This window comes from Zalophus californianus, chromosome 14, assembly GCF_009762305.2.
Source record: "Zalophus californianus isolate mZalCal1 chromosome 14, mZalCal1.pri.v2, whole genome shotgun sequence".
Classification (NCBI taxonomy): domain Eukaryota; kingdom Metazoa; phylum Chordata; class Mammalia; order Carnivora; family Otariidae; genus Zalophus; species Zalophus californianus.
The window spans coordinates 38,707,795-38,734,691 of NC_045608.1; the positions used below are offsets into that span (position 1 = coordinate 38,707,795).

Below are 26,897 nucleotides of genomic sequence, written 5' to 3' on the forward strand. Positions count from 1 at the left end.
AAAAGACTGGTCCCCTAGATTCCTTTGAGAAGAGGCCTGTTTCCCAGGCTAATGATCACCCCAGGTGACTGGGCAGCCGTCCACCACCAGGGGACAATAGTCTGCATGCAGAAGTCAGCTTGTAACTTTTATATTATTCTCCACTGAATGAGATGTGCGTAGGGTCATGTTTAAAACACAACGCTTAATGTTAGATGCGAGTATTGAAAAGAGACGTATTTGTCTAAGACCTAAAAAGAGACACTTCTAAAATCTAGAATATCCATGATACAGCTTTACCTGTGCATGTTCTAACCCTCTGTCTTCATATTTACCAAGTTTGGATTGGGTTCTACAAAGCAGGGTGTGGGTAATTTCCATGCTAGCAAGTCCCTAGGCAAAACACACGTGTATGTGTGCGCGCGTGCAAACACACACACACGTACTCACACACGCAGAGAGTCCCAGAGAGCGGCAGAAGTCTTATCTTCAGGCTCTGTGTGACGTTGAATTGAACTCCTGGGGCTGCAGCAGCTTCTGAGCTGTGCCAGGGCTTGTTTGGAGCTTGCTGGCTGCCCTGCTTCCCCTTGTGCTCAGCATCCCTCCACCCCCTGCAGAGCAAACTGTCTGGGGTCAGAGAGGCTCTCAGGACCCCAGAGAATGGAAGGAGCCTCTCTCTCCCTCCAGAAGCCTGAACTCACAGGGACCACTTTTGTGGCAAGGCCTGGACCACAAATAATGCAAACTAAATGCTTATGAGCCATATCACAAGAAGGCACATTCTTTTGCTGGTTAGCTTGTTGAAACCCTTATTTGAGTTTAAGTTATGTTTACATCATGGAGAAAGGAGCCAAAGTAGATGTTTTCGAAGGAACCTCAATTCTGGGGGGAGGGTGAGTTCCTAAAATGCTAATTGCTGACTTCCCTGAGTGGCAATGCTTATCAGATGGGAGTGGGGCCAGAAACTTCTTGATTTGGAAACCCACCTGTTTTGGATATAATTGACTAAGTGTGGAAAGATAATGCTAAAATTTTTTTTAATAAAATTTGGATTCATTTTTATTTTTTTAATCCAACCAAACTATAGTAACAGATCTGTTAGCTGGAGATCAGGAGACGTTATTGAAAGTCTTGATTTTAAGTTCTCAGAGAGTCCTATTTGCTCTCAAAACCCTACAACTTTCTAGAGTTATTGGTCTAAACAAACTTTTTGGATGGTGTGAAACATGTAGACGTTGAGATTGCCCACTGATATCTTCTGTTCTGACTTTATAAAAAAGCCCACTCTGTATTTGACAGTCTAACGGGAAACCGGTAGCCGTTCATGGCAGTGTTGGCATGCAGCTTGAATACTTTAAGTGTGAACAACCCTAGTGCTAAAATTCTTGTTTTACAATTTTATATTGATACCCATAAGAAAATTAACTAATTGCAGTTTTCTTTTTGTCCTTTTGCACCTCTGTTTGCTGCTTTCTGTCTCTCTCTGTCTCTTCCACATCAGTCACCTGGGCTTGGCACTGACTCATGTCCCCTGTCCCCCCCATCAGCCCATCGTCCCCCCGCATCCCCCTCAGAACTCCGTAGGAGGTGTAAGGAGAATGAGCACCAAGCCCCAGGCTTGGAGCCGGCCAGAGGCACCATGCGTGCGCACGGAGAGCCCACCGTGGACTCTGACCACAAAGGGAAGCCATCCTTAGGGGACCAGGATGTGGCTTTTAGCTACAAACAGCAAACTGGCAAAGGGACCACCCTGTTTTCCTTCTCCTTGCAGCTCCCGGAGTCATTCCCTTCTCTTCTCGATGACGATGGGTACCTCTCTTTCCCCAACCTGTCGGAAACCAACCTCCTCCCCCAGAGCCTGCAGCATTACCTCCCAATTCGCTCACCCTCCCTTGTGCCCTGTTTCCTCTTCATCTTTTTCTTTCTGCTCTCCGCCTCCTTCTCAGTGCCATATGCCCTCACTCTCTCCTTCCCTCTGGCTATGTGCCTCTGCTACCTGGAGCCCAAGGCGGCCTCCTTGAGTGCCTCACTAGACAATGACCCGAGTGACAGTTCAGAGGAAGAGGTGTGTACCTCGGCATAGAGCACACTTCCCTGTCGTGGTCGGGGCTTCGGTCCGAAACAGTGTTAGGCGCCTACTGCCATAGTGGTCCTACTTTCAGAGCCTCATTTATTGTCTGTGCCGACATGTGAGAGGTTTCTGTGTGTCGGGGAGTTCCCCCCCCCCGGCCCCCGGGTTAGGCACAACACCATGTGGATGGAGCAGGCTGCGCCCAGCTCAGAATCGTTCGGCCGCCCACTGAACTCTACCATGATGAAGGACTCAGAAATCCATTTTAAAGAACCTATTAGCTGTGTTAAAAATCAGGGTTCTGGCCAGTTACTGGTTCATAAAGGAAGGGACCTATAAGACCGAGAAATAAGTTTGAGCTGGATTAATGGGGTGTTCCCCATATGCCTTCTGGCATCATGGTACGTACACAGCGGTGATACCAGTGGATAGACAACCCTCACGGCAAGGTGGGAATGAACGGCCAGAGGAGGTGGGTCGTCATCAGCTGGGTAGCTTTCCCCCAACTATATTGATGCCTCTCCTCCCTGGAGATTCCGAAATATCCCCAAACTGCCTTTGCTACTCACGGAGGCGAGCCAGATCCCAAGGCTGTGTTGGGTCAGAAAAAACGCTTGAGTAGATGAAAAGGCCCATGTGACCTCAGTCGTTGGAAGGGCCTCAGAGAGGACCAAAGTAACTGCAGTTTTCAAACGCTGTTGGGAAAAGATTCCTTGAAGATGTCTTCATGCTGTAAAAAGGGGCTGAAAGTTCATCAGTCCTCAGAGTGCCAACGCATATATTGGATGGCAGTGATCCTTTCAACTCCAGCATGAGCCAAAAACTCCACGCACATGTGGATAGTCTGGAAAGGTCAGGGGAGCTGGGTAGGCCCCTGCGGCTCTCAGCCAGACATGTGCTCAGTGGGGAAAGGATTGGGGCCTTCAGCCTCTGTCTGAGAAGACGTGCCACCTGTCCGTCTCCTGTCCCTCATCGGAGCCAATGGGTGACTGACAAGGTAGCCCAGTAGCTTTTCCTCTTCACTGCTCTCCTTTCACACCACTCTCCAGATGCGTGAACAGCCCGGCAGTTCCCTTCAAACACATCGCAGGGGAAAAAGAAGCTGCCAACAGAGGGCCTGGCCGTCACCCACCCTCCTGCCCATACTCTCCCCAGCCCCCTCCAGCTCTTCTGTTCTCACAAAACAAGGCTTTTTGTGGCAGGAGACAAGCCCAGTACTCCAAGCATTAAAAAAAAAAAAAAAAAAAAAAAAAGTCACAAAGTCAAAGCAACACTAAAAAAAAAAAAAAAGAGGGAAAAGTCTATTCAGTTTTCAGCTCAGTCAGAAATCATAATTTGAGCTGCACCTGTGGGTATATAGAATTGTGAGGGTGTATAAGTGTATTTAGTGATATTATGACCATTTCTTAGCAGCAGAAGGAAAAAAATGGGAATGGGCTCAGATGTTTTAAATAAAAATTTGCCCTTTTCAATTTGATATTGCATAAGAGCCCTTTGCATGGTTCTTGAGCCATATGACTTAGCTCCAAAGTCCATATGACTTTATCTAATATACAACTATTTCCATACATGGAAAATATTTTAAGAGAATGAATCCTAGGCTTTAATATCACCATTTCTCACAGTGGCAATATGATCAGAATATGTAGGACTAGAACGTACAACATGAAGACCACAGATTATCTACAAAGACTGTAACATTAGCTGGTTTCCAACCTGGACATCTATTTTTCCTTTAGCAATGGAGTTAGTCATCCAGCTAACATAAAGCAAAAAGATTGCCATTTTCTGCTTTTCTGAATTCTAAGTAACTGAACTTTGCTGTAGCAAACCACACAGATCTTGTGCCTAATCCAGGGTATACATCTTGTTGTAATCAGTGCATGAAAATTAATGTTAAATTTGGGCATGTCTGCATTACATCAGCAAAACAAATCACAGCAGTTACCCGATGCAAGCCGGTGACCACGTGACTGGAGCTTCCCAGCCGATAAGTCTCCCTGTTATTGCAAACCTCTGAGACCGTGAGCCAGCTCTGGCCACTGCGGTCTTAGCCCTCCGGTCCAGCCCCGGTCGCCCGTGACAGCTCTCCTAACACGAGACTTCGCGTATGGCCATCTGTTCAATGTTGTCTCTTAACCCCAACTGTTAAGAGCTATCCTCTCTAGTTCAGGCTGAGCTAGAGGACTCTATGCAGGTCATTTCATTAAAAAAAAAAAAAAAAAAAAGCCATTTGTTGACATGGCCTGTTTTATTCTCTAGGCTTCAAGCACTTTGGCAGCTAAACAGGGTGACTTCATGTAACATAAGGTTCAGCTCTGTCACGTTCATTTTCCAAAATCACTAAATCACTATGAATGTAATTCTTTTCAAATATTTTGTCATCGATGCTTACATTTCTCACGTGTTGGAGTGGTTTAATTGGTTCCAGCCTTTCTCAAGAGTGAAACCCAGGGTGGAAAGGCAGAATCATTTCAAACTATAAAGCTGTTGACCAATCATGTTTTTTTCTTTTGTACCTTCAAGAATGGTCACATAAGAAGGGGCACAGAATATTAAATCATCTGTCAAGAAACGTAAGCTGAACTTAGCTCACCATACCATAGAATGTATTTATGTGTTAGTTTGTGAGGAATTTTTTCATAATACGAAAAAGATTCAAATTTGGAAGAAAAATTAATCAACCAACTTTTAAAATTTTAAGTTGTATAGATGTAGAATCGTATGATAGTTTGTGACCTGTTGTACATTTCGTAGTTTTGTTTAGTCGTAGTATATTATATAAACAATATATAAAAGCTGCTTGTGCTATAAAAGCTACTTTATTCAGCCTTTCTTCATTCATTATTTATTGATCATGCACTATATTTGTAGAATAACTGACTACATGCTCAGTAAGAATTTAAGGCCTAAGCCATTTTTTCATATAGCTAGAAAAAATGGTAGTAGTAATTTTGTAATATTATAATGTGATACTAATATATTAACATTAACATAAGACAGTTATTACGTGCACTTTTAGTCTGCATGTGTCAGGCCTTATAGAAAGCACTTAGTGTACATTACCTGATACAGTCAGGGCTGTTATTTTTTTCTCCATTTTGCTGGAAGGAAATAGGGATTAAAACATGAAACATGTCCAGTGTCTCACAGATTTCAATAGCAAGGATTTGAGCTCATGTCAGTCTGACATCAGAGCCCTCACTCTTAACCAGGACTATAATCTAAAGCCAAGATGCTTTAGTAGATTTTAAAGCCGTAAGGAAGATTATGTAAGAAGAGAAATACTCTCAAGCACCTTGGAAGTGTTTCACAAAATGAGTTAGCACACCAAGCACCACCAGTCATTCCTATTTATTCTTGAAAGCCTAAGGTTTCTTTGGGTTATTATACACTTGAACAATAACCTGTCTCTCTCGCCTTATGTCAAATTGGCCATTCCCTAGGCTGTCCGTTGGGGAAGCCATGCTAACACCATAGCAATGATCACCCTCATAAGAAAATTAATAGCCACCCCTCCCCCCGCTGAGTGTTGCCAAGGTGGTCAGGTCATGAAAATGTGTCAGCACACATTCTTTACCAAACTACTGAAAATTATGTTCTACTTAGGCATGGTAACTGGCCACCTCAGGCACACATGCCAAACATGAATTTTAATGTATTTTCTTTTAGGCATATATAAAATGGAAATTTGGGATGGTGCCAAGAAATCCGCCTAGCGGGAGTAAGGTTGATATGCACATCCCTGCCCCAGTCGCCCTTCTTGAAATTCCTTGTTGTTAGGATTGAGAGATAATTTGAAGAGGCAGGTTCACAGACTTACGGCTCCCAGTTTTTATTTTTGTTTTCAAAATATTCATCGCTTATCTTTGCTCAAGGGAATTTTATTAGTGATTAGTTGACATTTGTGGAGGGAAATTGAGTTAATAATATATTACGGCATTTAAATGTCCCATCTTCAATGGCTGTGGTTCTGTTGTACTCCAAAGAAAATAGTTTCTGTTTTAAACCATAAACCTCTATGAAACCGCTTAAAACCCAGTCCTGAAATTACTATTATAATTCTCCCTTAAAAACTTAGGCTCTGTCAAATGCTGTGCTTTGTTTTATTTGTTTACAAGTAGATGTCTCTCTTTCTCTCTTCATTTTTTTATTATTATTATAATTTGCTTCATTTGAATGGTTGTTTTGGAAAGAGATGTTTAAATACCTACTTGGATATACTTCTTTATCTTGGAGGGTGGGGCAAAATAACAGTTAGTCTATAAAAAAATCTAGGTAACACTGCTACTTGAAAACTGAGTTACATTTTTCACATATAAAACATATGCCTGTGAGTCACTGGCATGTGCTTTTTATAAGTAATAGGTAATGCAGACAGCCTAATGGTCATAAATGGGTGTAAATTATCAACGTGATATAAATGAGAGGCTGAAAGTCCAGTGACTGTTAGAGTAGCTTTTTATTTCAGTGTACATTTTAATTTACCGTTCAAATGTGACGTATCAGAATAACAAACATTTATAAACATCAATTTTATTTGCATTGAACATTCCTAAGAGATCTTTCTCGGGGTTTTAGTTAAAAAGCGGGGGAGAGAAGGACAATTTGGTTTTCCTGAGACATGAAACCAGACAGGTCAGCTTGGCTAATGCAGCCCCTGCGGTTCCCGCGGGCTGTGCGCCTCTGGTCTTCCTCCGAGTGGCTCTGCTGATGAAGCCGGCTCTGGCCTTTCTTTGGCTTTTGCTTGAACCTGCATTCTTGTGGGAAGGTAGTATGAATCAGATCACAGAGAAAGAGAGCGAGCTGTTGGACCTGTGCCATGCCCTATTTGACCAACGGGTTTGTTTTCTATTCTGCCTTCCTCCCGGACCCTGGTCACTTCTGTGATCAATAGACCGACAGTGAACGCACGGACACGGCGGCAGACGGGGAGACCACAGCCACTGAGGTTGGTACCATCACTGTGGGAGGGCGGCTGCTGGCTGCCCAGCACAAGTGCCTCATGAACGGGGCTCTGCCTTTAGGACCTTTGCATACTAGCTTTTATAGAGTGGAGAGAAATTCTTACTTTGAAAGGAGGAAGTAAATATATTCTATTGCCTAAGCCAGTGGTTCTCACACTCTGGCCTGCATCAGAATCCTCTGGCAGGGTCCCCTTCTCATGTTTCTTGTGCAAAAGAAGAAGGTCTAGGGTGGGACTCCAGAATTTGCCTTTCTAACAAGTTCCCAGGGATGTTGACTCTGCCATTTTAGAATCACATTTTGAGAACCTTTGGCTAAACCAATAATACTTAAAAATATATATATTCCCCTTTCCCAAATGAGAGGCTGTTTGTGTGTGATAGCCATGAGTGAGAAGGAGGGTCACAATTAATTTAATTAGCTTATTTACTAGATACAGATATATTTTTAAATCCCAAATGGTCAAATAATAATTATTAAAATAATAATTCTCTTATTTTTGTAGACAAGATGGATATAACCTAGGTCACTCAAAAGAAGTGGATTCTCTAAGGAAGGAAAAATGAGCAAATTACTGTTAGTACTCTATTCCAAAAAAGGAAAAAAGTGATCACATTGAACAGTGATAGGAAACATACTATGCTATCATTTATCCTTTTTGAATTCTTTAGGATAAATAAACGTGTGTGCTTATGTTGTTTTTCGAAGCTTCTCTACAAATAACTAAAATTTCTGTAAAAACTGTAGTAATGGAAGCCAAGATGTTCCTTTCCTGAAGTGCTCACAGAATTTATTTTTTACTTTGTGGAGTTGTTTTTTACGTCATCCACTTAGAACAGTCTTTTCTAGTAAGACCTTCAGGAAGAACTAAAAATGTAAATAGTATCTGTATAATACTTAATTGAAAATATCTTCAGAAAAACCTTTTTAAATGGAGTTTTCATCCTTGGGAAATGCCAGAGTTCATCTCAAAGTTTGGAAATCATAATTTTTTAAAGTTAAAAATAACAGCACTGGCATTGAAAAGTATAATAATAATAATGTTGTTGTTATTATTATTATTATTATTATTATTATAGGGGCACCTGGCTGGCTCAGTCAGTAGAGCATGCCACTCTGATTCTGATCTTGGGGTCATGAGTTCAAGCCCCACATTGGGCACGTAGAGCCTACTTAAAAAGAAATTTAAAAAAATAATATTGTAAAACAACAACTATCCAGATTCTTTTAAGCGATCACATATAAATTTATTACAAATTAATAATTTTCTGTGTCAAATTATAACAAAATTACATCTTGATTTTATAAGAATTCTTAGTTACATGTAGCTACATGTTAATTCAGTAAACTTCCTCGGAATCTTAATGTGTGTCATAAATGAAAAATATTTTAATAATACTCTAAATTTCTATAGTAGTTCTAAATGTTGTTACATAACATTTGAAGCCTGCAAACATATACATGCAACATAAGTTACTGTAAAGCTTAAAAATAAAACAAAGAGCTGTGAATGCCCCACACACTTAAGCATTAGTGTGTTGCCAGCACTGTGTTAGAGTTACCTGTGCCCTCTCACACTTTTTAAACACTTTCCCTTATCTCCTCTCGGGAGCCAGGACCATAGTAGTGCTGGGTGAGGCGTGCTAGGTAGGCAGTCTTGCCCCATGGGCATATAAGGAGGCTGAGAGCAAGATAGACTGATGTGTTGCAGGCCACCTGCTCGGGTGTCTTCCTCTTCTTACCTGTAATTACACTGTGGGCCTCCTGTGGACCTGGGTCCGAGTACCACCAGCGAGACACACAGCTTTACTACTGCCTGCACATGTGGCTTGGCCTAGTTACCTCGTTTCTGGTACCTGGACAGCAGTCCAAGGACCAAACAGATCCTTGCAATTAGAAAAATCAGGACAGGGGCGCCTGGGGGGCTCAGTCATTAAGCATCTGCCTTTGGCTCAGGTCATGATCCCAGGGTCCTGGGATCGAGCCCCGCATCGGGCTCCCTGCTCAGTGGGAAGCCTGCTTCTCCCTCTCCCACTCCCCCTGCTTGTGTTCCCTCTCTCGCTGTGTCTCTCTCTGTCAAATAAATAAATAAAATCTTAAAAAAAAAAAAGAAAAATCGGGATAATGAAGTGGCTTTTAGATAAATCTGTTGTATTTTTTAAAAACTCAACAATGATCCTGTTGACATTTCAAAGAAATGCTGGTAATGTTGATGGTAGTTGATTCCTTTTTTTTTTCTTTTTAACTTTCTTAACATATCCGCTTCCTCCCTTCCCAAGTTCATTTATTTTTACGTATATGGGTTCAAGAAATTCATGGTTCCAAGAAATTCTTAAATGTGGGACCCTCTTTGTTAAATTCTTTGAGCCTTGGTTCTCTGGCCTACAAGTTGGGGATAATAATAGCTGTAACCTCATAGGATTATGAAGATTCATACATTCCAAGGGAGCTCTCATTATTGGATAATCCTAACCATTCTTGTGAATTTTAGTTTTAGTGTGGGTCCCCACACTTCCTGAACCATTTCTACTGTGCATTAAGGACAGCCTACCAAGCCCCTAGCTGTCACCTCCCACTTATGTGTGTGTGCTCATCACACTCAGAAGTCCCCGGGTTAAAGTGTCAAAGACCCACCGAGCAAGGAATCTTTTACTCCTGTCTTAATAAACATCGTAATTTGCGTGTGAGAGTGTTGGGCTTGCATATAGGAAAGAAATAGCATCCATATACAAGAGCAAACCAGTACCCCCTTTTAGCAAGTTTCTATAGACCATAGTTTTTCAGTCATAGAGTCAATTACATGGTAAGACTTTATTTCCCACTCTTTCTTGATGCTGGCAGTCGGACCAGGAGGAAGATGCAGAGCTCAAGGCACAGGTAGAAAATTAAAAATAAAGCAAAAGCAAAACCCGGTGTGTGATAAGCATTGTGCGTCCCCGGTGTTCCGGTCTTCCAGCATGCTCTGTAGGCGGTTACCCATGTTGTCGGTGCAGTGTGGAGGATGGCGTTTGTTCCCGTGACTACCGTGTCCCTTACCTTTCCCTTTCTTCTCCACTTTTTTCAGAATAGTCTGATTAAGCGAATAAAGGGTGAAAATGTGTATGTCAAACATAGTAATCTTATGTTAGAGGTTGGTATTGGTATATACCAGTGCATGTTTGTGTGTGTCGGCATCTCTTTTAGTGGCATATCTGTGGGCTCATACAATGTTGCATGAACTGTGTGCTCTCACCTGTGAATAAGTGGGGATACCTTCTCAGCCTACTCTGGTTCCTCCCTCTCTCCTAGATATAGATCCTTTTTCCTGTGTGTATTTATTTTCATTTTTTTCTGGTTACATGTGAATTAACTCTTTATAGTTTGCCTTTAAGAACTCTTTTGATTTTTATGCTTGCGTGAACTAGATTTTTTTTCTTCTCTTTTCCTTAGAAATGTCACATTTTCACCAAAATGCTTGTGGTTGTGTTATGAGCCCTGATCAGAATTCTTTTATTTTGACTACTAATGAGATTGATGTTACTTTAAAAAAAAAAAAAAAAAAAACACACAAATAGGAAGGCAAATGTAAAATGTTGACTGCTGGATTCTTTATGTTCTGAATATAGGAGCTAGATAAAACTCAAGATGACCTGATGAAACATCAAACCAATATTAGTGAGCTGAAAAGAACCTTTTTAGAAACCTCCACAGACACTGCCATCACGAATGAATGGGAAAAGAGGCTTTCTACCTCCCCAGTGCGACTAGCCACCAGGCAGGAGGATGCGCCTATGATCGAGCCGCTCGTCCCCGAAGAGGTCGGTATTTGGGCTTTGGGTTGTCATTGTCTTCTGCTCACTGGTGGTGCTTATTTGCAAGCTTCTGAGTAGGCAGTCTCGCCACTTGTCTGTGTAAAAACGGAACTGACCTACTCTGGGCTCCAAAGAAAAGCTGCAAAGTAAAATGATGTGGCGGCTGAGGAGTGAGTAGTTACATCCCAGGGTGCTTAGGAATGAACAAGGAGGCCCAGGGAAACTCTAGTGCATGCAAATTGGTTTGTTCTAACTGCGAACCTAGATTTCACAGCTGGGAGAAATTGAGATACTGTCTTAATGAACTGACACTTTTTCTGAAAAATGCTTTTTCTGCTGCATTAAGAAGTGCCCTGAAAGCTCATGAGTGTTTCTCATCGGTTGCAAGATGAGGCGTAGGGAGATTGTCTAATGTTTGACTCGACACTGATCTGAAGTTGACAGAATCTCAAGACGTGTTTTACTCTGGGAATACTACACCAGGCTTTTGCTGGTATAATTTGTCTTTGATTTGATTTTAACCGATTTTTAAAAATATACATAACTGATTATTTTAACTGATTTATAATCAGCTTTTATTTGGTTCTTAATAGAGAACATAGAGGCCAGAATGTCTTTTTAAGTAAGAGTGTTCCATATTGGAAAGCTCTCTTTAAATGTAGAGCCAGACTGTGAGGATTCAGCGGACCCTACTTCGGGGCTCCCACTGTGGGACCCACAAATATCAGTGGTGCTCATCTGACTGTCAGCTACTAGACACCATCTTGCTTTATCTGTCTTTGAAAAGAAGTAGTTTTTTAATAACTGCATCTTTCTAGCATTATACTGATTAACTTCTTTCTTATCAAGACTCTTGTTGTAACATATTTGTCCAGAAAGCTGAGATAGAACAGAAAGAAATCAAAACTTAGGCCTCTATGGGAGAAAAACCCTTTAAGTGGTAGTCTATATGCAATGTTTAGGTCCTTGCAGTGAAAAGAAGAATATAATGACACTCATTTTGGTCATTTTCTAAACTTCCCTTGAAAGCTGTTTATCAAAAGTGACCACAAATCACTATATTCATGATAATTCCAATCCCAGCTGAAACGTGACAAGGTATGAATCCATTTGAATTACTTTGGAAAGGGCCCTTTTATGCAGAATAGATGAAAAGTACTGTTGCCAAAGCATTCCTGTACCATTACATAGCTGTTTCATTCAGATGACTTGAGTAATATATAGTGAGTATATATATAGTGAGTAGTGGTGATTATATTCTAAGACTATTGTGTATGTTTACTATAAGATGGGAATTTTATTGCCAGTGGTTTCAACTTTCAAATACTGAGTTAATAGCAGATAAGTAGTAAGGAGGCCCCAAAGCACTGCACACTTTGGAACATAGACAAGCCCATATACAGGGCCCACCAAACAGGAGGCATAGATGTATGGTCCGTGAAGGCCTCCGGGTATGTCTCTGTCCACAGATATTTCCCATGACAGCCTTTGGTGATGCTCCTACACTGAGTCCATGCTAGAGTTATATGCCCTTGTGGTCGCTTGAATACTAAAAGTTTCCAAACCCCAACCAAAAGGCAGTACCCATTAGTGCTTCTGCAGTGCCAATATCAGCCTGTTTGTCAACGCAGGTGGTAGTCTTATGGCACGTAAGCTTAGCACGGGTGATCCTCCCGATTCACAGATTCCATAGTTGCACATTAGCCTACTCACTGGAATTCATTGTAACCCTAAAATCAGCCTTAATGGCACTTTCCCAGTCATCTGCAGACAGACACAGAGTGGTGACAACTTTGCGTCTCAACCACACATGTTCCCAACTTTGGTTGCACAAGGCAGGGCCCTGCCTTCCTGTTTCAGTTCCCATACTGTTAATAAATGTGCTCTTCAGGCCTATTTAGTGCCATGTTTTTGTGTTTCCCTGGGTGATTTTGCCACTTCAGATGACCCCCAGACATAGCCCTGAAGTGCGAGCTAGTGTTCCTAAGCACAAGAAGGCTGTCACTTGCCTTTTGGGAAAATATATGTGTTAAAGAAGTCTCATTCAGGAATAAGTTAGAGTGCTGTTGGACGTGAGTTCAATGTTAACGGATCAATAATACGTATTAAATAAGGAGTCTTTAAACAAAAACACATACAAAACAAGGTTATGTATTGAACAGTTGATGACAGGTATCATGACCAGAGACTCACAGGAGCCTTAACCATGTGTTTCCCATAAAATCAATGGTTCAGTATTCACTAACTCACTGTTCATGGGGATTTTATTGAACATAATTACTTTGAATAAGTGGGATCGACTCTCTTTGTGCATACGTCTGCTTTCTACTCCAGTTCTACTCTTGCTAGTCAGGTTTTGTATGGGTCTCAAATTGGGTGGGGGGAGAAAAACCATTCACTATGATCATCTCTTTGTGGATAGGGAGAGTTATCTTCATTCTCCAAATCTGACTTCTCTGACTTTCCATCCAGGCCTTGGGATGCATGCAACTCTAGGTACATATTAAAATTACCTATGGGAAGTCTTAAAAATACTGGGCCTAGGATCTATTAAATCAGAGACTGATTTCATTCGTCTGAGCTGCACCCCCACGTAGTACTATTATTTTAAAAGATCTCCACACAATTCTAATGCACAGCCCAGTTTGAGAACACCCTGGCCCAGGGAGAACAGGGGCCATGGCTCTGCACAAATCCCTGGCCCCCTGAGAGTGAGTAGTACCTCTGTACATTTTGCATGCCAGTACAAGGGCCTCGTCTCCCAATTATGATATAGTGATGAATGTCTAAGTAACTAAAAATGTTTGGAGTATACAGCTGACTCTCTTCTAACCCGTGATAAAAGTGAACATTTCGATTATCAGCTTTTCTTTCTTTATCAGCATCCTTTCACGTGTCTTTAGCTGAAATAACTGAATTGAGGTTGACCATCTATAGGATTTTATTTTGAGACCTATCCCTTATGTTACCCTTTTCTCTCAGCAGACACACACAGTTCAGAATGCAGACTGTGTTGATACTTTCATTATAGACAAAGGCAATTTTGAAATTAGTTGATGTCAGATAACAGGATATGCTAAAAACCACTGTTTTTCTCCTATTATTTTTTTTAAGCTTTCATCTTAGGAATAATATTTAGCTCATTGATTATAATTAGAGGCCTGGCAGTGGTATTCTGAAAAGTACCTATAATTTTGACCTTTCCTTCCTGTTTCTTATTTCTCTCTGAAAAAGAGGCTACAATTGAAAGTAAAACAAACAAAACAAAAATCCATATTTAATGATTATACATGTTACATTTTGTCTTTTCCAATACCTTTCTCCAAAATGGGGAGGGAGAGGGCTGATTTTTTTTTTTTTTTCCCCTTCAGAAATATCTTACTTGTTCTTCATTGAAAAAGGGGCATAGGAAAACGATGCTATCAAAATTTGCCAGCAGGTCCTTCAGGAGAATATTCCAGATGTACCCTTACAAACTCTTACAGGCAAACTATTAAAAGTAGTACTGATAGGTTTGTACACATATAGGAATAGTAAATCTCATTAAATTATGTTGTTTACAATAGGATTTATTTTAAAAACTCTGTCCTTTTAGAAACTTTGGGCTTTCTGTTATGATTTTTTAGATTACTCTTCTTGAACACCCTTTCTGTCAGTACTCCATGGAGCTATCTATACGCTATGCACAGAGATCGGCTCGGTGGCTAGTATATTGCCACTTGAATTATTCCTACTCAATACTAAAGGAAGGACTAGAAAGTAGGTAAAAGGAAGAAGCTAGTTGCTAACATGGCATATTTACCTCAGCCTTTCTTAATGTTACATGTTAAAGTGTGACTTAAAGTACTTAATTTTTCACAAAGATATTTTGAAATTGACTTTTTAAAGTTATTCACCATCTTATGAAAGTTCAAATAAAGCTATAAATTTTGAGTATACTTTGTTTTCTGTGGGATAATAAAGGAATCAATCTAGGTCTGACTGGGTTTACTTGAGCTAGTAGCTGATGGTGGTGGCCCGTGTGTATTTCCTTGCCCGGGATGAAGCCAGCACGTCAGTGGGGAATGCAGTCAAGAGTTTGTCAGATGTAGGAGTGAGGATTTCTTTCCTCACTTAATTTTTTTTTTAATCTTCACATTTTATTTTACTCCTCACTTCTACAGTTTTGCACATGACTGGCCTAGACACTGTGAATGCCAAGGAGATCTTTCTTTGGCTCTTGCATGTTTTGTGTTTATAGAAGTGGAAAACGTGTGAGTCAAACACTGGAGCTTCAGAAAATAATCTGTTACTTTGGGGACATGATCATGAAACTTTGAGATGGTTTCAGACCACTTTTCAAATTCATAAGCAATAATTCACTTCTTCAGAAAGAGATGAATGACTATTATATGTACAACACAGTAAAAGAACTCTCTTTCTAACTTGCCTTTTTTTGGAAACTGTCTACTTCCTCTTCTCCAACCCAACCCCCTTTATTCAAACAGACCAAAGAAGAAAGAGAAATTTCTGAAAAAGTTATATTTTTGCAGCAAGGAAGCTCTCCATTCCTTGAGTCTCAGGTAAAAAACAAACATAAAGGAATTTCCCAGAAGGGAATTGCTCTTCAGCTTTCAGTGTCATTGAAATGTCTTTAGTTTTTATTTTCCTTTTTAAATCTACCTCGCTTAAAACTAAGGTAGGTATGTCATTTTTGCTTAGATTCTGGGGAGGGGAAAGGGAATTTTCTTACTATTTTGGTTATCAGTTAGCCATCAGTACCTTACACCCTTGCTTCTCAGTGACTATAGCTGTGTGTGGTCATGGAAGCATTATGATGATGCTTTCCAATAATATTATTGGACTTTTCACTGTCCGCTCTACCCATAGAGTGATAACTAACTTAGATGACCTTGACTGATTTTGAAAGTTCTGAACTTTTATTGGTCTTCCCACTAGCCGAGTCTGATAAAGAAAATGCAGGAAGGAGATTCTGCGGGCTCTGTGGTTACCTCTCATCAAATCATTTTCCAGAAAACTGTCCCATCGACCCTAGAGGTTATTTTTCAGTTCATTTGCTTTAATCCAGCACCAGCATGTAGACCGATCTGTAATTTTTCTTCATAAGGCACACACATTTCTAGATTCCTATGCAAATAGAAAACGCTGTCGTTTAAAATGTAAATCAAGGTGCTCAATTGCCCCGGTTTGGTTTTTCTTTCCTTCCTGATCTGTTAGACTAGTCCACTGCCTGGTCTCATCCCTAGTAGCCTTCTCAAATACAAGTCTCTTAACTTTCATTTCTTCTGCTGTATTGGAACTAAGTACTAAGAAAAGTGGCAAAGAAACTACTCAGATGATGAACTTCGCTTGTAAGTCATATTGGAACACGGTACAGACCACCATGAGCTGTTGATAAGAGGCTCCAACAATGCCCCAGCTGTAGGAGATACTTCCTGGCAGTGTCTTGAGTAGGGCACGCTCAGTGTTTATTGAATAATAAGTGCTGTAGTGGATTCAGTCCTCCTATATGAGGAAGTAGAATTTACAAACATGAGAAATGGTATTCACAGAAATTCATGGGATGCTGGCGAGTTCTTTGTGAAAACAGCAGATGTGAAGTGCAGTGTTCTAGTTGTCCTGGAAAATGGTCTTTTTGTGCCCATACAAGCTAAATGACTCGTACAACAACTTCAGTAATGTCATTTACTCTTGAAATACAAAATGATCAGACGGTTAGCATAAGGTCAAATAGAGTCTTGCAAACACTTACCACCAAGGTATGTTCCTGCTTAAAGAAATCTGCAATTGCAATTCTACGTGCAGACTGTATTCCAAGTTGAAGGCTAGAGTTTGTAAATTTCAGATAAGAAGAGCTTTGTGACCATAATCCTTAGACATTAACACCAGCCCTGTGCAGTCACATCGCAGTGTAGCTTTTGCCCTGGTTTTCTTAAAGGATTCTTATTTTAGAAATGAGAACATCAGAATTTCTAATTTAGCTTTTATATTTCAAATATAGGGCACAGAGGATTGGGTTATTGTAGATAAAGTACCCACTGAGGTAGTTGATGGTGATTCGAAAAAGATTGTGACTTACAAGGTGGTGACCGTGAGCAGTAGAAGTGGTGACATCCCTGCCGATCTGTTAAGATCCGGTGCCCTTGAAATGCAGAGCTTCGATGACTTGGCCCAGGAAATGCAGTTGAGAGGAGAGAGCAAACAGAAACTATACACTCTAGGAAAATCCTATGACACTGTATCGGGGAAGATCGTTACCATGACTGGAAAAGCCAAGGAGGGGGAGAAGGGGGTGCAGCCCTGCAGTCCGGAAGCCTTTCCAAAAACAGACAGAGGGTTGTCAGAGTCTGTGAAGATCATTCCAGGCATGGCCGATTACGAGGTCCTGGATGCCGGCCCTGACGAGAAATCGAAAAGAGGACCCGAGGTCCACACCCCCAAACGGAAATTGTCCGAATCCCTGGCTCCCATCAAGGAAGCCGAGTCCCGGCGTCCGAGCCCCGAGGAAGAAGAGCTGCAGAAAGCCCCACAGCCGGGCCGGGACACGGGGCCCCACGCGGGGCTGGACAGCACACGCCTCAGCAGGACGGAGCCGCCACCCGAAGTCGAGGTCCTGAGAGTGGGACTCTTTGGTCCCAGGCGAAAGAGCCTGTCCGAGTGGAGATACTCCCAGGAACCGGCCGTCACCGTGGCCACTGCTCGTTACGTTACCGAGTCGGCCATGTCCCAAGTTGTGGTAACCAGTGCCTTTCATTTGGGCCACCGTTTCAGATTCTAGCATGACATTTTTTTGAGGCAGTGCCCTTCCACCCTCAACTTTTCTGTTCCTCTTGCTGTTTGGCTTTATGTTGAGAGCAGCCGACCCAAGCTTTTTACTTTTTTTCATGGTTAGATCAATACCGTGTAAGCGTTAAAACACTTTCCGTTTTATTTCCAGCTCCCTGATCCCGAGATGTGGTTGGTAGTGCTCCTGGGGCTTGCAATGAAGGGAGAATGGTCTGCTTAAACCAGCACCGCCCGTATCCTAATAACTCTCTGCTTTCCCAAACCAGAGCTCATGGTCGCCTCAATTTGCTATTTTGTTTCCCATCCTTTTCCGTTTTCAAAATCTGTATGGTAGAGTCCCTCCTCCCTCCTCCCTCCTCCCTCCTTCCTCCCCTACAGTTTTGTCTAACCAGCTGTGAATGTGAATGTGCCCACCTATGTTCCTGTCTCTGTGCTTGACTGTCCGTTTCTTTGTTCACTCAGACTAAACAGTCTTCTGCTGAAAAGCTCATGGATGGCTCTGAAATCTTCAGTTTATTAGAGTCTGCAAGAAAACCAACAGAATTCATAGGAGGGGTTACTTCTACTTCTCAAAGCTGGGTTCAGGTGGCCAATTGCTTCCTCTTTGGTGTTCTTGACGCTGCCTATTTGCCTTTCTTAGCCTTTTTGGTGTGTGCACGTATGTGTGAGTGAGTGTGTGTGTGTTTTGCTCAAGTGGCTTTGCCTTAAACACCTCAGAGGTATCTTCGGTGGTTTTCCTTTGTGCCTGCTTGGCATAGCTGTCATGTGCCTTTAGTTGCATCACTAGAGCATACTTCAGATATTCAAAATTCAGATTTCAGCAGTCGTGTTGAAAAAGTTTCATAGCATTTAATTTTTTTAAGCATTTTATGTCACCTGTTAGGTCTCAGAAAGCTGCCAGAACCAATGGGAACACGCTACAGTGCTTTCATTTTGTTTTGTTTTCATTGCGTTTTATCCGCATCCTGTTTCATCTGTGGCTATCCCAACATAGCAACACAGGCTTGGCGGGGGGGGGGGGGGGGGGGGGGGGGGGGGGGAGGGGCGGGGGGGAAGTGTGTCAGGGCAGGGGGCACTCATCCAAGACCCTGGTGGGAGGAATGCAAGCTAATTTATATTTTCTATAAGCATTTCTGGTCATGAGCACTTGACACTGGCTTTAAGGTGCCCTGGTGAGTGGCTGTTTTTGTTTTGACTTTTGTGTTTTCACCTTTGGTTTGTGGAAAGTCACACTGACACCACAATCTTTTCCCATGCAGAAAATGGAAACCAAGACTGTGTCCAGCAAGGTAGAGGCAGAAACAAGCCAGCACCCCCAGCCACTTAGCACCGAGAAGGTTGTGCAGGAAACCGTGTTGGTGGAGGAACGACATGTGATGAATGTGCATGCGAGTGGGGATGCCTCTTATGTGGCTGGAGATGACTTGGCTGCTGGAGCCCAGGCAGCATCTGCTGATGCTTCTAGCTTGAAAGGGAAGGAGGGCTCTGCTCTGATGGAGGGAGCTAAGGAGGAGAAGGGGGAGGTGGCCGAGAAAGCTGTCCTCAAACAGGAAGAGACGGCCACTGCTCCCCAAGAGCCAGTGGAGGAGCAGAGTGCAACAATCCACGTTTCTGAAACTTGGGAACAGAAACCTCATTTTGAGGTAACTAGTAGTTGACATTGCTTTCAGCACTGATGTAAAACTGATCTGTGAGTCCCTGAAATTTAGTTAAGCTTAAAGGGGGGAGCTAAGCTTAATTTTCTGCCTTCTCCAAGTGCAGTTTGTTTCTCCTCTCATTTCCCTCTTGCATGGCAATAGGGTCTCCATGCTGGTCTCCATCTTTGGGGTCACATGCAAACATATTTAATAATTAATAACGTGTGGTTCCAGGAAACAGTTCCTGCCTTCATTGTAATTATTGGCCCGGGGAATGCATGGCCAGCCAAGATATAGAAAATTTGATAAATTTATTTTTGATAAGTGTACTTCCCCAGAAGGACCAAAAACCATGCTTCCCTTGGTACCAAATGCCAGAACTTTCTTCTTTATCTCTTTTACTGAGATTCCTGAAGTATATGGAGTAGGGAACAGTTGATGTCTTTGTATTTGTTCCTTCTTTCTAAGAAGTTATTAAATAAAAGGCTAATTGATTTTTGACTTATTAGTTTAGGTGGTAGAGGAGGGGAGTGTAAAAAGAGTTCAGTAAACATTTCTTTCCAAATGCTTTCCTTTACCTGGAATATCCCATGTTAAAAAAAAAAAAAAAAGTCTATGGAATTCTGAAAGACTGACCTGGTGTCTGCCTCATTCCTCAATTTACCCTCCCCATGTTATACATAAACATTTATTTCATACTAACCTGTGCTTATCCATACCCACCGGGGGGGGGGGGGACGGGTACAAAATCATGTCTTTGTGCAAACTATAATAGCAGGCTCTGCCTACTTCCTGTTGGTACAGTCATCAACTGTGAAGACAGAAACCAGCAGTTTTGGTAGTGTTTCACCAGGAGGAGTAAAGCTAGAAATTTCTACCAAGGAAGTACCGGTCGTTCACACGGAAACAAAAACCATCACATATGAATCATCACAGGTAAGAAGTCTGTGAAGGCCAGAGCCCTGGCACTTTGTTTTGCCCCTTTAGTGGCTTACTGCATTCTAGTATAACTAGATGACATTTAATTCATGAGACTCAGAGGACACAGCAGCTAAACTGTGTATATCAAGAGTGATAATGGTATTAATTAAAACTTTATTACTGATCCAGAAACATCAGGTGACTTAAACAGGTCTTCATATATCTCAAAATGTAGAACAAGGCTCAGGAACCTATTTCTCTAGCCATAGATAAGGAAAAATATTAGCTCAAGCAGACCCTACTGACATTTCTCAAGTCCCAGTTTTTTAATGGTGGTTACCTCTGGCCATGTTCGGGTGAGTTTGTCCGGAGGGCCGCTGCTCCCGTATGCCGACTGGACAACACAGTGATTGTGGGAGATGACTGAGTCATTGTGATGCCCTGACCTAACATAAGTATTTGAGTGTGGTGTCTGTCCCTTTGCTTCTGTAGGTTGATGCTGGTGCGGATTTGGAGCCAGGCGTGCTAATGAGTGCACAGACGATCACATCTGAAACCACCAGTACCACGACCACCACCCACATCACCAAAGTAAGTGGAGTGAGGACAGATAAAAGGAAGGCACTTACACGGAACTTCTTCCCAGTTGGGCTGCACAGGCAGAGTTACGTGACTGCCAGGATGCCCAGACAGCTGCATCTCACGCCCACTCTGTCTATGGGGCATTTGCCCTTATGTGCTCATTTCTGTTTAGGAATGTGCATTCTGAAATCCCTTGCTTAACACGAACTCTAGTCCTTAGCATATGGTCGGTGTTCCAGAAACACTGGCCAGCCACACCCAAAGGACTCCATTTTAGTTTCACTTCTGAAATTGACGATTTTAAGTAATTGCCAAAGAATTGTTTCAACTCTTCATGAATGCTGTTAGTTAAAACTCTGTTAGCATTTCCGGCTATTTCCCCCACTGAACCATGATCGTTCTTCCAGGTGGGTAACTTTGTAATGTTTGTCTGTCCCTTGCAGACTGTGAAAGGAGGCATTTCAGAGACAAGAATTGAAAAGCGGATAGTCATCACGGGAGATGCCGACATTGACCATGACCAGGTAGTGTGCGTGAGAATGGTCAGTACCTTGGTGGAGAAACAGGGACACTGGTCCGCCCCACTCTTCCCAGTGTTGTTCTTCTAGTCCGTCATGCAGTCTAAACAGTTTTCTGAAGTAACTTTTCAATATGCAATGTCTGATTCCTTTTGCAATCATTGTACCTCATTTGTAAATTGCGTGTATAGATCTAGCTTGTAAGTCTCCACCTTGCTACTGATCATGGCATGTTCTACCTCCTTTTTGTCTTTGCCCTTCTGTGATTTCCTGGGGATAGGCGCTGGCTCAGGCAATTAAAGAGGCCAAAGAGCAGCACCCTGACATGTCAGTGACCAAAGTAGTGGTCCATAAAGAGACAGAGATCACACCAGAAGATGGAGAGGATTGACCCCAGGTAAGAGGTGACGCTGATTCTCTAGGCTTGGCCTTGGCTGGCATGTAGCATGGGGCCACTTCCCTCTGTCCTTCCCCTGTCTCTTCCTCCTTTCTTCTCTCACTGGCATTGGCAGGGCTGCTCACCAAGGGGGTGCAGAATTGGTTTGTGGGTGCTGGTTTGTTTCAGATTTGGGGGTTCCATACTGTGGACTTTTTTTACATGTTCTGCCAGGTAGAGGATCAAGAAAGAAGCATTCTTTGCTTGCATGGTCTCGCTGGTGTTTCTTTTTCATTTGTGCCCTGTGCTCTTCGTTATCCAAATTCGAAGTGTCCGATTTGATTTCACTTGCCATGTGGCCTAATCAGAATGAAGGCCACTTTGTTCTGGAAGGTACAATCTGTGTGTTCCACGTACCAGGGAAATAAAAGGTACCCCTTTTTCCTTTGGACGGCAACATTACCCCATTCGTTGTAGCTTTCTCTGCGACTATGTTTGGTTATGCTTCTATTTATGCTCTCGTTTTGCTTTGTTTCTGAATTTGAAACCTGGGCATTCACTTTGATTTTGGATGTCTTATATTTTCTGTATTCTTTGGGACTTTTTTTTTCTCTTAGTATAGCATCATGTCTCAGGAGGAGGCAAAAATGCAGCCTTGGATTCCTGCTTTTCTCTAGGAAGTGTGTGCATGTCTTTTCAACGGCTGTTTGGCTGGCATTGGGAGCAGATAGCATCTTCTGTGTGTGCACAGACTTGCTATGCACACTCACCTGCCTTGCAAGAACTCATGGGCCCAGAGCATCCCCAGAGGGCTTTGAATGCTGAATGCAACTGTCAAGCTACTTGCACACTTGGTTATGTGACAAAAGTCTCTTAAACGCTTTACATGTATAAATGAAATAAGGAAGTTCTCTAATGTTGGTTTAGAGACTATACGTTGAATAGCGGCCTCCCTTACAGAAAAAGAAAAAGGTCACTCATTATGTTCAAATTAATCATGTTATTCGGAAGACAGAAAGCAGAAAAAGGGTTCTCCAGTGAGCTTCAGCCGCTTGGGTCATGTTGTAGTTACGTAAGAGAACGCATATCAGTGACTTACGCAGGAATTTTACAGTATGTTGTCAAAAAGTGCATGTAATAACCTGCAAGATGATTTTGTGTGTGTGTGTGTGGCCTTAATCTGTGGAAGACTCTCGGGTGTTTTCCAAGGAGTAACTGATCAAATCTCTTTCCTACAGGAATAACTTAGCCTGCACATGAATCCAGTCATGCAAACCATTAGGAAAACCAGAGCCTATATGGAGTTCCCTCTTCTAACCCAACTGACTTGTATCTGCCCATGGAAAATTCAACCCAGAAGAACTGACCTTGACCATTAATAAAGACACTGGCAGAGAGATCTTCCCATAATAAAGCAATCCGAATCAGCATCACAAAACTGATATTGCATGAAGCAACGATAAAATTACAAAAGAGTAGCATTTTTTAATTTCCACCAAGTGTCTAAGTTTTCAGCTATACCTGCACGTTCATAACCAACAATATAAACCGTGATCTCATGTAACACATAAACAATTCATGCCTTTCATAGTTTATTATTAAAGTCTAAACAAAATCGCAATTTCTTAGGTGACAGATCTTTTGTTTACAGACAAATGAAGATTACCCTAAAATGCTAGAAGCTGTCTAGGTCCGATGTGTCAGGTTTATCCCAGATTAGATGTGCCAATAACCGAGTTTATTCAGTAAACAACTTGAATCTCGTACTTGTTTCACCTGGTTTTATTATTCTCACCCATACACAGCAACGACTCTCAATCCTCTGGAAATATTTAATGCTTACAATCCTGCTTTGTGTATCTAATTTGATTCGTTATAAGGTAGTACTGATTTTAGCATATTAATGTGATTTCTTCCTTGTTTACTTTGGTCTGCGTCCAACCTGGAAAGCTTCCAAGATTTCCCTAACAAGTCCTAAATATGTAAATTGTCATTATTTGGGGGAAGAAAACCTGTTTTTGTTAGTTTACGATATTATGGAATTTCACTCCAGAAAAAGCTGTTGGGCTTCTGTTGCTTTGTTTTCTCTCTTCGTTTCTTCTTCCTTGTGTTTTTAAGTTGGACTTTACTTCTTTTACTGGAAAAAGAAAAAAGTGTTTTATTTCCAAATCTGGTCCATATTTACAATCTAGTTCAGAGCCAAGCCTTAAATTGTACAGAATTTCCACTGTAATTAAACTATTTAGTGTTTAGTTATAAATAGCCTTCAAAAAGATATATTCTCCATTACACTGTCAACTGCATCACACAGCCCATGGTGAATGTATGTTTCTGCATAGCAAAATAAAAATGGTAAATGCATTTAAAGCTCTGATTCTCCATGTGTAATAATTTCAGTATTGTCTGTGTTTAGTAGCATGCGCATGACATCAGAGCCCTCATTCCTCTGCACTGTATAGAGCTTGTCTTTTTACAGGACAAAATGTGCCTATGGTGACACAGTGTATGGACCCTTCAAGGTATGGGAGACAGGAAACAGAATACATACACATAAATGTTTGGTTGCCTAGGAAGGCCTTAAAAAGTAAAACTAGTTACCACAGAGTCTCATCTTCTAAGTTAGTTTTTTTATAAGAAAGGAGGTTTGCCAATAAACCCAGTGTTTCTGGCTGCTTTTAATCTACTGGAGAGACACCTCTCTCACACATGTCAGCTCCATAGTGGAACAGATTAGCCGCAGCATTCTAGAAGGGCCCGTGCAGTGTGTTCCCACAGCTCATTCACATCAAACTCCTTCAGGCCAGGCAATCTAACACCTAACTGCACTTGCTGGCCTATACTACTGTGTCACACTGAGCTTGCTGATTTTTTTTAAACTAATTTTAATTTTTTTCCAAAGAATTATTAGATTTGACCCACATACATTCTTCTGTGAAGAAGTTATCTGTTGCTCTTACTGTCAGTACTGGGTATTCATTTTAGGTACTGAAGCATCATTTTGTGTTTGAAGCTGATCAGAAAATGTGTTGAGACCATACGCAAAAATGAACTCAAAATGGACTAAAGACCTAAATGTGAGACCTGAACTATAAAAATCCAAAAGAGAGCATGGGCAGGAATCTCTCTGACATCGGCTGTAGCAACATTTTTCTAGATCTGTTCTCCTGAGGCAAGGGAAACAAAAGCAAAAATAAACTATTAGGACTACATCAAAATAAAAAGCTTCTGCACAGCGAAGGAAACAACCAGCAAAACTAAAAGACAACCTACTGAATGGGAGAAGATACTTACAAATGACATATCTGATAAAGGACTAGTATTTGAAATATATAAAGAAATTATACAAATCAACACCAAGAAAACCCCAAATAATCCAATTTTAAAAGGGGCAGAAGACATGAAGAGGCATTTCTGCAAAGACCTACAAATGGCCAACAGACACATGAAAAGATGCTCAGCATCACTCATCATTAGGGAAATGCAAATCAAAACTATAATGAGATATTACCTCACACCTGTTATAATGGCTAATACGACACAAGAAACAACAGGTGTTGGCGAGAATGTGGAGAAAAAGGAGCCCTCATGCACTTGGTGGGCATGCAAACTGGTGCAGCCACTGTGGAAAACAGTATGGAGGTCCCTCAAAAAAAAATTAAAAATAGAACTACCCTATGACTCAGTAATCACACTACTGGATATTTACCCAAAGAATATGAAACACTAATTTAAAAGTGTATATGCACCCCTATGATTATTGCAGGATTATTTATAATAGCCAAATTATGGAAGGAGCCCAAGTATCCATCAATAGATGAATGGATAATGACATGGTATATATATATATTTATATATAATGGAATGATTTGGAATTGTATATAATGGAATATTAGAGAGAGAGGGAGAGAGAGGAAATATTACTCAGCCATAAAAAGGAATGAAATCTTGCCATTTGCAACAAAATGGATGGAGCTAGAGGGTAGAATGCTAAATGAAGTAAGTCAGAAAAATACCATATGATCTCACAAATGTTTGGAATTTAAGAAACAAAAGAAATTAACAAAGAAAAAAAGAGACAAACCAAAAAATAGAATGCAGAGAGTTGCCAGAGAGGTGGCGGGGGCGGGGGGGGGAGTGGGTGAAATAGGTGAAGGGGATGAAGACTACACTTACCATGATGAGCACTGAGTAGTGTATAGAATTGTGGAATCACTATATTGTACACCTGAAACTAATATAACACTGTTAATTATACTTTAAATTTTTTCTTAAATTTTGAGAAAAATTAACACTTTTTTGATATGAAAATGGCCAGTAGCCTCCCAAAGATGACTGTACCCAATCTGCTTAGTTTATATCCATCAAGTTGTCCCCATGTTTGTTGTTTTAATTTTTTAAATATGTAAGTATAATTGACATATAACATGTTAGTTTCAGATGTACAACATAATTCAATATTTGCATATATTATGAAATGGTCACCACAATAAGTCTCGTTAACATCCATCACCATACATAGTGACAGATTTTTTTCCTTGTGATGAGAACTTTTAAGGTTTACTGTTTTAGCAACTTTCAAATACTCAATACAGTGTTAACTATAGTTACCATGCTGTCCGTGTTCACGGTTTTAAACCAAAGCTAAAGTTTTCATGTTTAGTGAAACATGAGCTAATGTTTTGATGTTTCTCTGTCCCTGGCAATAAGTGCTTATTCATTTTTATAAAATTACATTATCAGAGAAGTTACACATTTTCAGCTTTCTTTCCTTCTATTATGCTCCTAATTTTTCCAGCCCGCACCCGCTGTTATATGGGGGTCCCAAAACCACTCCCACATACTTGGTTACTTATGACAGCAATGCCCCACATCTAGTACCAAAATCAGTATCTGCTTTTATTGCTGCATAACAAATTCCACACAATTAGCAGCTTAAATCAACAAGCATTTATTATCTCTGTGTAGGTCAGGAGTCTGGGCATGGTTCTCCTGGCTCCTCTGAAAAGCTACAGTCAAGGTGTCAGCCAGGACTGGGGTCTCATCTGCTAGCTCGACTGGGGAAGGATCCACTTCCAAACTCTCTATAGTTGTTTGCAGAAGTCATTTTCTTGTGGTTGTGGGAGCCTTGGAAGCTTGCTTTTTCAAAACCAGCAGTGAAGGGGGAGACTCTAGAGTGTATCTGCTAGCCAGACAATCTTCTATAACATACTCAAAGGAGTGGCTTCCCATTACTTTTGCCATATTCTGTTGATTAGAAGCAAGTCACGGGGT

General features: G+C 41.3%; 1 protein-coding gene across 24 annotated transcripts in view; it reads left to right on the forward strand.

The window, feature by feature from the left end:
• EPB41L3 (erythrocyte membrane protein band 4.1 like 3) overlaps positions 1–23,993 on the forward strand; it is a 235,109-nt gene extending 211,116 nt beyond the window's left edge. For 5 of the 24 annotated variants that reach the window (XM_027575715.2, XM_027575701.2, XM_027575700.2 and 2 more), the window contains exons 13-24: positions 6,948–7,001; positions 9,857–9,892; positions 10,080–10,145; positions 10,621–10,812; positions 15,294–15,368; positions 18,055–18,177; positions 18,852–19,235; positions 20,034–20,165; positions 20,643–20,741; positions 21,176–21,256; positions 21,531–21,647; positions 22,865–23,993. In XM_027575715.2, coding sequence (XP_027431516.2) covers positions 6,948–7,001; positions 9,857–9,892; positions 10,080–10,145; positions 10,621–10,812; positions 15,294–15,368; positions 18,055–18,177; positions 18,852–19,235; positions 20,034–20,165; positions 20,643–20,741; positions 21,176–21,256; positions 21,531–21,641 — 1,353 coding nt within the window. In that variant the 3' untranslated portion in view covers positions 21,642–21,647; positions 22,865–23,993. The remainder of the gene's footprint in view (positions 1–6,947; positions 7,002–9,856; positions 9,893–10,079; positions 10,146–10,620; positions 10,813–15,293; positions 15,369–18,054; positions 18,178–18,851; positions 19,236–20,033; positions 20,166–20,642; positions 20,742–21,175; positions 21,257–21,530; positions 21,648–22,864) is intronic. The other 19 variants (XM_027575708.2, XM_027575702.2, XM_027575711.2 and 16 more) reach the window with 14 other exon arrangements.
• The last annotated feature ends 2,904 nt before the right edge of the window (positions 23,994–26,897 follow it).